The 12,274-nt window shown below is 38.8% G+C and overlaps 2 protein-coding genes across 2 annotated transcripts; both read right to left on the bottom strand.

The window, feature by feature from the left end:
- Positions 1 to 2,680: 2,680 nt before the first annotated feature.
- LOC133059113 (olfactory receptor 12D3) lies at positions 2,681 to 3,631 on the bottom strand. The gene has a single exon (XM_061146150.1). It carries the CDS (start codon positions 3,629 to 3,631, stop codon positions 2,681 to 2,683), a length of 951 nt encoding a protein of 316 aa, XP_061002133.1.
- Positions 3,632 to 10,513: 6,882 nt separating this feature from the next.
- On the bottom strand, positions 10,514 to 11,461 carry LOC133059274 (olfactory receptor 5V1-like). The gene has a single exon (XM_061146268.1). The coding sequence runs from the start codon at positions 11,459 to 11,461 to the stop codon at positions 10,514 to 10,516; it is 948 nt and encodes a 315-aa protein (XP_061002251.1).
- Positions 11,462 to 12,274: the final 813 nt, after the last annotated feature.

Raw genomic sequence — 12,274 nt, 5'->3', positions numbered from 1 at the left:
TAATATCTGTAAGTGAACAAACTCTATATAAGTGATTACAAACACACACACAATTATGACTACAGAGAATTCTGAATAAGGGTTATAAAGACATTTTGCAAGAAGCAGAGAGAGAATTTGTGATGTTAAGAATCGTAGTCTGGAAACCTCAATCACAAATATCTAGAATTTTATCCAGTTCTACTGCAGGGTGACATTTGCCAAAGGATTACTTTTCATACAATTTAAAATATATTTTCTTTCATGGATATTGACAAGCGGATTCTAAATTAACAAAAGAGAATAACAGAGGTTCTGGTTCAAGATGGCAGAGTTGGAGACCCTGAACTCACCTCTTCCCATGGACACACCCAATCTATAGCTACACAGAAAAGAAAACCAGAAACTAGTTGAAGAACTGTTACACATCAAATCAGCGAGAAATATTCCACACTGAATCAGGCAGAGAGACCAAGATGCAATCTGGCCAAACACTCTATTCCCAGCGGCAACTCACAACTCCCAGCTTCTCACTGAGGAGTAAAGAATTTAGACTCCACATCTGGCACCCCAACTCTAAAGAATTTCACTTGAGGAACAAGCCCCCAGACATCTAGCTTTGAAAAACAAGGCTTGCATATGTGAGACCTACAAGGCTATGGAGAACTAAGAGAGAGTTCTTAGAAGGCTCACAGGACCTCACTCTGGCTAACTGACACCCTACTACTCCCCAAAGCTCAGAAAAGAGGCAGCAGATTGCAATGTGTCCAGTCTTAGGGAATTCCCTGGTGGTCCAGTGGTTAAGACCGAAGTCCTTCCCAGAGTGACCCTCTTACGTTCTCATGGGAGGACTACATAGGAGGTGAAAACAGCAAAGGAAGCCCCAAGAGACTTTCTTGCATCAAATGCTTTTTTAAAAATCAAGTTGTGGAATTCCATGGTCATCCAGTGGTTAGGTCTTGGAGCTTCCAATGCAGAGGGTGCAGGTTCAATCCCTGGTCAAGAAACTAAGTTCCCACATGCCATATGGCACAGTCAAAATACAAAAGACAAAACAAACAGACAAAAAAATCTCCCATAGAATGAAATGTGTCCAGTCTTCATGTGAAGGAGATCTATTTGCTTATTTTAAAGGCTTGACCTAAGTGGTAGGCTGGCACACTTCTAGAGGCCAACTACAATACTCTCCATAGACAGAGGCCTTAGCAGACACCATCTCTTTTCTATCCCTCTGCCTCATTTAGATTGCCAATATATCCCAACATCCAGGGGACACCCCTTGACCATTTGACTCCAGTGGATAGCAGGGCTCACATCTTTTGGCTCCCACAGGTCTGTAACAGGGAAGCAATTCTTAACTGGCTATCTCCCCTGGCACAGCACAGAGACATAGACAGAAACATTCAGTCTTTCTGTGAAATAGGACTATTTGCTTCCCTTAAAAGCTACAGCCTAACAGTCAGGCTTCTCATTTATCACACAGCTGTGTGTGGGGCGGGGGAGGGGGGGAGTCCAATGGATGCAATCTTCAGGCTATAGCTCTGCTCTGGCTCAGATCTCTGGTGTTTCTGACAAAGAAACATCTTTCTGGTGTCCCAGCTTTTGTTGCTGACACCCAGAGGCCACATAACCCAGATAGCCTGCTCTAATGACCAGAGGGGCTTGTGTCTTCAGGATTACCAGGACAGTCACAAACAAAGAAACTGTTCTTAACTGGCTACCACCCCAGGGCTCAATGAAGGAGAAGCAGACAAACTCACTTCTTTATAGACTTCCACTGAAGGAAGTCTATAGACATTGAAAACTGCTGCCTGAGAGTCTGGCTTCCAATTACCCTGCATCTAGATGCTGATGGAGACATTTATTATAAATCTCAGTTTTAATATGTCTTCCCTTTTCAAGGTATACAACAAGGGATTTACCAAAAACTTGAGTGCATTTTCTAGCATTTATATCAATTGATCTTTTTCTGATGAATGAATTGATATGAGAACATCTGACATATATGATAATGCTGCTGCTGCTGCTGCTGCTAAATTGCTTCAGTCATGTCCGACTCTATGCAACCTCATAGACGGCAGCCCACTAGGCTCTGCCGTCCCTGGGATTCTCCAGACAAGAACAATGGAGTGGGTTGCCATTTCCTTCTCCAATGAAGGAAAGTGAAAAGTGAAAGTGAAGTCGCTCAGTCGTGTCCGACTCAGTGACCCCATGGACTGCAGCCTACCAGGGTCCTCCGGCCATGGGATGTTCCAGGCAAGGGTACCGGAGTAGGGTGCCATTGCCTTCTCCATATATGACAATAGAATGGATCAAATAGAAAGGAAACAGATAAATCATTTATTATGTATTAAGTGCCTGCATTCATCCCTCCCTAGCTTTTTTATCTCTTTTTAATTCTCTGTAGCATCTAATTACCCTGGTGTAAATACTTATGAATTTGTTCATTGTGTGAGATTGTAGAATTTCTTTTGCTCAGTCTTGCTTCCTACACCTACTATGCTGCCTGACACAATATATATTCAATGAGTATCTCTTAAATAAGTAAGTAGGTAAATAAAAACTGAGCAAATAATGACACACAGTTGAGTGCAGAACATGGTTACGGGGCTACAGATTCCTAAGGGAAAATCATGTAGCCCATTTATTAGAGTGAAGGGATAAAAATCTTAATCGGAGTCAGGTATAAACCTCATTAATCTCAGTGGTGCTGCCAGCAGTCTTTAAATAACTTGCTCCCGAAGGTTTTCTTCAGCGCCAGCCTCACGTCCTTATTCCTAAGAGTGTATATCAGTGGATTCAGCACTGGCGTGACCGCGCTATAGACGATGGCCACCATCCGGTCGTGAGTCATGGAAGTGGCTGAAGCAGGACGAATGTACGTGAAGCCTACAGGCCCATAGAAAAGACACACCACCGTGAAATGGGAGGCACAAGTGGACCAAGCTTTGTGGAGTATTCTGCAGGACTTATGCTTGAGCAGAAGGGAGCAAATAATATACAAGTAGGAGAGAAGCGTCAGGAAGAAAGCTCCCATAGATATGCTGCCGGTGACAACAGAAAGAAGCCATTGGTTGAGCAGTGTATTACTGCAGGCCAGTTCCAAGAGGGGCTTGACATCACAGAAGAAGTGATTGAGCTCTTGAGAGCGGCAAAAGTTCAGGCGTGCAGTCATGACAGAATGTATCAGAGCGTAAAAGAAGCTGGTGATCCAGGCCATGGCTGCCAAGAGATTACATACCTTGGGGTTCATGATGACAGGGTAACGAAGTGGGTTGCAGATGGCAGCGAAGCGATCAAAAGCCATGACAGCCAGTAAGATGGCCTCTGTGCTTCCCAGAAAGTGGAAGAAGTGTAGCTGAGTGATACAGCCCAGGAAAGATATGGCCCTGCGAGCGGACAGGAGGTTTATAAGGACTTTGGGCAATGTCACTGAAGAGTAGCAGATATCCAGACAAGAAAGGTTTCCCAGGAAAAAGTACATGGGGGAATGCAGTTTGGGTTCCAAAATCGCAATCACTAATATAGCTCCGTTTCCAACCAAGTTTATCAAGTAAATGATTAAGAAAATCACAAAGAAGAAAGGCTGCAGCTGCTGAACACTGGTCAGGCTAAGTAACAGAAACTCGTTTACTGTAGTGACATTCTCCATTGCTTTGGGGAGCAAATGTAATGATGATGATGAGTTAGTTTTTTTTTTAATTTTACACTGTGGGAATTAAGTGAAGCAAGTTTATTATTTGGAAAAGCCTAAGGGTGAGCTCCAGTGTGGAGAATATTTAGAAGTGGTAAGTAAACAGCTTTACCACTCCTAAATATGAGTCAAACATCTTTTTATTGCTTCAGAATTTATCATGTACTAATAAAAACAGCTTATAATGAGTAAATCAGATATAGATAAAAGGCACTTTTTTAAAGCATAAAATGTAAAGCATGATTATATCTTATTTCCAACATTAGAATTAGAGGTTAGACAAAAAAAATTAGAGGTTAGAAAAATTTAAAACATACAAAGGAAATAATTGTTCAGCTTATGATTCTTGGTTCTGGCAGTAAAAGTTATGTAGCCTCGTGAGGATTTCTTCTTTTCTCCTAAGATAATGTAAAGCCTCAGGGAATTAACACATCCTTCCTACAAGCCTAAACTTTCAGCAAAACTAAGAAACATAAAATCCAGAATCTTCAAATATTGTGTTTAAGCAGAGGGAATAAAAACAGCAAAATTAGCATCAGTAGTCACAAGACTGCAGCACAGTGGTGGGTTTGTGTGTGTAGCTGAGAAAAACTTGAAAGAGTAGAAAGTGTTAACAGGAAGAGAATTTTGAAAACATCCCCGATTTTTCAGCCCCAGGAAAAAGTGCCCTACATTTAGTGGGAATCTCTACAAGAGGAGAAGAATTAGAACAAGATAAAGCATAAACACTGAAAGAGAGAGGAAAAGAATATACTAAATGCGTTGCCATTTGAGGGAGCCCTTGGTGGCTCAGTTGGTAAAGAATCTGCCTGCAGTGTGGGAGACCCAGGTTCAATCCCTGGGTGGGAAAGATCCCCTGGAGAAGGGAATGGCAACCCACTCCAGTATTCCTGCCTGGAGAATACCATGGACAGAGGAACCTGGTAGGCTCCAGTCCATGGGGTCACAAAGAGTCAGACACGACTGAGCGATTAAGCAGCAGCCTACCCACCCTCACCCACATTAACATTCCCCTGCTAACAACTGATCCAGAATATCACAACCCAATGTAAGCTCCCAATAAAACAGCTTCAAAAGTTGACAGAAATAATGAAGAAAGAGTAAAATTCACAATCCTAATAGAAGTTTTTAACATCTCTCTCTCTATGCCTTATAGAAGAGGAAACCAAAAAAAAAAAAGTTATTAAGAATATAAAAATCTGAAAAACATAATTTGCAAATTTGATTGACATATATAAACAGCTCAGTAAGAAAAGAATTCACACCCACAAAAAAAGAGCAAAATACAAACTGAGAGAACTTATCACTACACTAAAAATATACACTAAAGGAAGTTCTCTAGTCAGTAAGAAAAGATCCTAAGTAGAAGAATGAAAATGCAGAAAGAAGTGAAGAACATCAGAATGGTATGTGTCTGTGTACATGTAACGAAAAATTGACCCAATAAAGTGAAAAATGACTATACAAGGCAATAATCACTATGACTTGTGGGTGTTAATACTATGTAGAATAGAATACATGAATGGAAAAAGAAAAGAATTCACATTATTTTTAATGGCACATTAAACATTTACAAAATCGAGATAGGTTTTTTTTTTAAGTATCAAAAATTTCAATAGATTGAGTCATTCAAAGAATGTTCTTTGACTATGGTAAAATTTTTAAAAAGTAAAAAAAAGATATCCAGAAATGCACTAAATGCTTGAAATAAAGCAACACACAGCTAAATAACTCATGGATAAAGGGAAAATCCAAATAGATTTTTTTAAATATTTTAACCAAGTCATAATGAAGATGAGACATATCAAAACTTTTAGTATGTAGCTAAAGAAATAAACAGAGAGATTTTATGTCTTGAATTCATATCTTAGAAAAGAAGAAATATTGAAAATCAGTACTCTAAAGTTGTATTTCAAGAAACTGAATGAATGAATGAATAAAACCAGCATCTCAAATCTAAAGAAAGCAAAAGAAAGGAACTAATGAAAATAATAACATGAATCATTAAAATAGAAAAGAAAAGTGCAGTAAAGTCAGTAAAGTGAAAACTTAGTTATTTGAAAAGATTGTGAAAGTGATAAACTCCTGTAAGACTGTTAAAGAGAGAGAGCTCAAAATATCAATTTAAAAGGTAATATCGCTATGGATATTATCAACGTCAAAAATTATAGAAGATCTTTATGAGCAACTTTATGCCAATAAATTTAACAATCTATATGACATTTACAAATTACTTCAAAACAAAAATAAATTACTAAAACTAACAGTAAAAGAAAGAAAATTTGAATAGTTTGATATCTATATAGGACATTGTAGCTGCTATTTAAGACTCTTTGTGACCCTACGGACTATACGGTCCATGGAATTCTCCAGGCCAGAATACTGGAGTGGATAGCCGTTCCCTTCTCCAGGATATCTTCCCAACCCGGGTCTCCCTCATTGCAGGCAGATTCTTTCTTACTTCCCACAAGGGAAGCCCAAAGCCCAAAAGAAAGAATACTCTCAGCTTCTTTTATAAGCCTAGCATGACCTTGATACCAATACTTGAAAAAGGACTTAACAGAAAGGAGATGTGCAGATTACCCTGTTTCATGACTACAGATGCAAAATTCCTTTCTCACTGCCTCCTATGTGACTGTGCAAATCACCATCATCACTCATTTGGATTATTGGAATGATCTTATTTCCACACATATCCAGTCTCCTATTCTCAAAGCGGCATCCAGGATTATTCTGTTAAATATGTCTAATGATTTAAGCTTCCACTTCCACTCTATCCCTGGATTACTCAGCCACATTGATCTCTATGTTGTTCCTAAAACACCAACTACATTCTCATCTCAAGATCTGTGCACCAGCTCTCGACTTGTATGAAGCATTCTTACACTTAATAAATTCACATGTTTAATTCCCACATCTCTTTCAGACCTTTGCCCTAAAGCTATACCGTCATCGTGAATTTCTCTGATTGTTTTGTTCGGTCACTAACTCCTGTGCAACTCTATGTGACCTGATGGGCTGCAACATGCCAGGCTCCTCTGTCCTCTACTATCTCCTGGAGTTTGCTCAAATTCAAGTCCATCGAGTCAGTGATTCTATCTAACCATCTCATCCTCTGTCACCCTCTTCTCTTGCCCTCCATCTTTCCTAGCATCAAGGTCTTTCCCAGTGAGTCAGCTCTTCACATCAGGTGGTCAAAGTATTATAGCTTTAGCTTCAGCAACAGTCCTTCCATTGAAGAGTCAGGGTTAATTTCCTTTAGGATTGACTGGTTTGATCTCCTTCCTGTCCAAGGGACTCTGAAGAGTCTTCTCCAGGTTAAATTACAAAAAAAATTTAAAAATCATATCCTTTCTTGCTATGTTGTTATCAATCACACTTATCTTAATCTGCTATACTGGATTTTATTAAATATGTCTTGCAGTCTCAGACACACAGACACAAAACTGTTGTCTATTTTATTCACTACTGCAACCCAGCACCTAAAACAGTGTCTGGAACATTTTTTTGGTGCTCTCTCTATACTTACTGAATTAACTACTGGATTGTGATTACCTGTTCAATCATTATCAGCTACAACAACTACCCTCAAAAGGTCAGATTTGTCTTCTTTTGAACATTCTCACCTACAATCTATCCATGCTATTCTCCTGAATGTGATGCTACACTCACAGAAGACTCTTCCAGTTTATTAGAGGACATGGCAACATAGAAAGTAAGCAATGAATATTTGTGATTAAGTTCATGTGAAGAGCTGACTCATTGGAAAAGACCCTGATGCTGGGGGGGGGAATTGGGGGCGGGAGGAGAAGGGGACGACCGAGGATGAGATGGCTGGATGGCATCGCCGACTGGATGGGCATGGGTTTGGGTAGACTCCAGGAGTTGGTAATGGACAGGGAGGCCTGGCATGCTGCGATTCATGGGGTCCCAAAGAGTCGGACACGACTGAGCGACTGAACTGACTGACTGACTGAAATAACTTTTAGCCATTTAGGGTCAGTTTTAGCAATTCATTTTTGTCATGGACTGTTCTCAAAGACACTTGTGATTCTTAATGATTAATTGCTGTCTATAAACAGTATTCAAAATTTAAGAAATTACATTATTGGTGAAAGAACATAAAAATCTAGGAGCTGCATTCCATGAGGATATAGAAGAAATATTCTAAATGGAATTGTTGGTAGAGAAGAGAAGATGATTAATCTCAGGAGTCATGAATATAATTGAAGGACATTATTACCTATGCATATATTGGAAACTGTGGATATACTCAAGTTAAAATATTAATACATAAGTAAATACTTCATACAAGAGGTTTGAAAATTACTATATTTTTCCTGGATAATAGCACCATCTGTCTTCCACTAAAAATAATACTATTGCAAAGATATGTAATTTTATAAACAGTAAATACAATCTAAAATATTGTTTGACTAGAACTAGAACATGCCATTTTTGTATTATTAACTTTGACATATATTAAGGTATTACTCATGTAATTTTTTTCTCTACTTCACTTTCTTCTTCTTATATTTTCTCTAACTCTTGGTAACACACACATCTGCCCACACACACCCACACCCACACACCACTAAACAGATATAGACACTCAGACACTTAATTAAAACATACACCTAACTTGATCTCAATAAGAGTCTACCCTGATATAAATAGCAAACAACCAAAAAAGTAAAAACTGTACACACACATAGATTGAGAAATTCAAAGCTTTACTAGATAATGACTTGTGCTGTGAACCCACCTGCTCTTCCTCTCTGTAATTTTCACAGCCTAGATTCAAAGAGTTTTCCCCATGTACTTCCACTTGCTTTTTCCAATGATATTAATGCCTTTTCTTCAGAAAATTATTCCTCTCACTTTTTTTCTGTTTACTCTCAGCTAATTTGTCCTGAACATCTGTCTTCACATACTTTATAATAAAATAAACTTTTGGCTCAAAAAAGATGTCCAAAAATCAGAGATCAGCTGTGTTTACTGTCTCCTTGAATAAGATCATCAGAGATAGCTCCAGCTGTTCAAGACTCTTACACCCATTTTATTGCAAGCAACCTCTATCTAGATGTGAGATTGTCTCAGCAAATCCATCTCTTTATTTTGACCAGAGAACAGACTAAATCCTATATAAACCTCCCTAGGGGTATCTGGACATTAATGTCTTGGGATTTTCTCTCCAGAGACTTATTCTCTCCCTATATCTCTTCCATAAGTATCAATTTATACCCTTCTTTGGCGTGCTTGTGAAGTCACTAGATTAATTCTTTAAAATAAATTTGGGGCAGAAACTTTGGTTGATCATGAGCAAAAGGGGGTGATGAGAATATAAAAGAGAAGAGACAGCTCTTATCCTTCAAAAGTCTAACAGCTTGTAAATGCAAAAACATGATATCACTTAGAACAATATAATGAAAACTAAAAATGATGAAATATAAACTGAGTTCCACAAATAAAGAAACTGGAAGGATTTGGGGAAATGATGAACAACAGGGAAGAATAAACAATGGGAATAAATTTGTTTAATTTACATTTTTATGCATGGGATCTTTGAAGTATTGCAAAGAATCTAAGTTTATTATTTGTGCTATTATGATAAATATCCTTTCTGAAGATAAGAAGAGAAATTATGTATTTTCTATTTTCCCTTTTTTGTTGTTGTTTTTCTTTTTGGTCATGTCACGTGGCTTACAGAATCTTAGTGCCCTGACACCAGGGACTGAACCCAGGCCACAGCAGTGAAAGCGCTGAGTCCTAACCACTCGTGCTGTGTTTAGTTGCTAAGTCGTGTCAGACTCTTTGCAACCCCATGGACTGTAGCCTGCCAAGCTCCTTTGTCCATGGGATTTCCCAGGCAATAATACTGGAATGGGTTGACATTTCCTTCTCCAAGGGATCTTCCCAACCCAAGGATCGAACAGGGTCTCCCACGCTGCAGGCAGACGCTTTACTGTCTGAGCCACGAGGGAAGCCCAAATTTGCAACGCCATGGATTATACAGTCCATGGAATTCTCCAGGCCAGAATACTGGAGTGGGTAGTCTTTCCCTTCTCCAGGGGATCTTCCCAACCCAGGGATTGAACCCAGGTCTCCCAGCTGCAGGTGGATTCTTTACCAGATGAGCCACCAGGAAAGTACAGTAAATGTAAGAAGGACAGTGACAAAGGAAGACATCTTTTAGACAAACGCTGGAAGTAACAGAACCACAAGTCAATGGATAGTTAGTTCACCGTAAGACAAAATAAAATTTAAGAACACCAGATTAACTGAAGAATATATTTTATATGTTTGAATATATTTGGGATTCCCTGGTGGCTCAGACAATAAAGTCTGCCTGCTGTGTGGAGACCTGAGTTCAAACCCTGAGTCAGGAAGATCCCCTGGAGAAGGAAATGGCAATTCACTCCAGTATTCTTGCCTGGAAAATCCAATCGATGGAGGAACCTGGTGGGCTAAGTCCTTAGGGTCGCAAAGAGTCGGACATGACTGAGCGACTTCACTTCACTATACTTGATATGGAGGTTAAAATACCAAAAAAAAGTGTGCACAAGTAGAGACAAGCACATCATAGTTTTAGTTATGCTCAAAAGATTCAAATTAATTTTTTATTTATATATAGTTTCAAATATATAGAATATACAGAAGCATTTCAGGAATAAGAAAAGAACCCCCAAAATCCATTAATCCTTTACCCAGATTAATCTATTGTTAACATTTTGCCCCATTTATCATTGAAATCAATAATGTTGGCATGAAAAACCAGATTGCGTGGGCAAGACAGATAATTTTCTATATTTATCATGAGAGAAAAATAAACAACACACTTCAAGGGAAATAAAGTTTGAAAGTTGCTACTTTTTCTCCCACAGTTCTCAGGGCCTTTCTGATATCCTTATTCCTCAAAGTATAAATGATGGGGTTTAGCATGGGGGTGACCACACTGTACAGTACTGAGATCAGCCGGTCTTTTGCCAATGAGTAAGACGAGATGGGCCGCACATATGTGAAGATGGAGCTGCCGTAGTAGAGAAGGACAATGACCAGGTGGGAGGCACAGGTAGAAAAGGCCTTTTGCCTCCCCTCTGAGGAGCGGATCCTCAAGATAGTAGAGATAATGTAGAGGTAGGAAAGGATGATACCTAGGAAAGGAGCCCATCCAATGAAGACCCCAACAATGAGTAACACCAGCTCATTGACAAAAGTGTCACCACAAGACAAGATCAGCAAAGGGGGGATGTCACAGAAGAAATAATTAATCTCGTTGTTGCCACAGAAAGGCAGGCGGAATGTCAGTACTGTGTGCACCACTGAGTTGAGGAAACCACCAGTCCAGCAGGAGGCTGCTAGCTGGCTGTATAGGATCTTGTTCATAATAACTGAATACCTTAAAGGTTTGCAGATTGCAATGTAACGATCATATGCCATGGCTGCCAGGAGGAGACACTCTACCCCCACAAAGAAAAGGAATGCCAAAAGTTGAGCCACACAGCCCCCATAGGAAATACTTTTCTTCTTTGATAGGAGATGCACCATCATCTGGGGGACGTTAGTGGTGGTATAACAGATATCAAGAAAGGCCAGATTCTTTAAAAAAAAATACATGGGGGTATAGAGTCGTGTATCGATCAATGTTACCAAAATAATGAAAATATTTCCTCCCAGGGTACAGAGATAGATCATAAGAAATATGGTAAAGAATAAAAACTGCACATTGTTTAGGTCAGAAAATCCTAAGATGATAAATTCAGACAGAGTGTGATTTTCTCCTTCCATGATGTTTTCTCTCGGAAATTGAGAAAGAAGCAGTACAAATTGCAGTATTCATGTGCTGTAACAGCAGTAATCTACAAAACAAGAACAAACAACTTTATAGATAAAATAATCATCAGAAAATATCAGGAAAAAACACTCAAATTTAGAATCCATGACAAGTTACAGTGTTGTACTACAATCATCACATAAGCCCTCAACACACACATTTAAACTTTTCCTATGGGACACATCTCTTACAGAATATCAGCAACACCTTTACAGGAAAAAGTAAATATTTTAAAAGTCTATGTGCAGCATAAGAGCTATTTATATAAATACGTCTTGGCAAGCCCGTTTCCTAGCATCTCGTTGTGTCTTAGACATGACTGGTGAATATTCATCACGTAATTTGTTTCAAGAGTTGTGGGGTTATTTGAGTTTCTCCTTGTGATGCCTCCTTGTCTTCCTTGCACACTTAGAGATTGATATTTATGGTTTTTATTTAAGTTATATTTTAAGAAAATGAAAGTGGAATAGAAAATTCCAAAAACAAGATAGTTCCAGAATGTGATACCATGTACTTTGATAAAATTTTATCTTAAAAAACAATAGTTGACACTAGTAAACATGTCCTGGAACAGACTCTTACAAACCATGACACTAAGACTTGAAGATGACAATGTTATCAATGGAATTAGTTATTGAAACCACTCTCCAGTGCTCTAAGTTTTGTCATACAATTTCCCTGGTGCTCCAGTGATTAGGATTTGGAGATTTCACTGATGTAAAAGCAAGACCAAGTAAATAAATAAAAATTTTAAACAATAATTTTGT

Source organism: Dama dama, chromosome 7 (genome assembly GCF_033118175.1).
Source record: "Dama dama isolate Ldn47 chromosome 7, ASM3311817v1, whole genome shotgun sequence".
Taxonomy (NCBI): Eukaryota; Metazoa; Chordata; class Mammalia; order Artiodactyla; family Cervidae; genus Dama; species Dama dama.
The sequence above is the reverse complement of the archived record's forward strand: the minus strand, read 5'-3'. Positions and strand labels throughout refer to the sequence as shown.

Excerpts from the sequence above, each read along its gene's own strand:
- LOC133059113 (XM_061146150.1), bottom strand. The coding sequence starts at position 3,631 with ATGGAGAATGTCACTACAGTAAACGAGTTTCTGTTACTTAGCCTGACC.
- LOC133059274 (XM_061146268.1), bottom strand. The coding sequence starts at position 11,461 with ATGGAAGGAGAAAATCACACTCTGTCTGAATTTATCATCTTAGGATTT.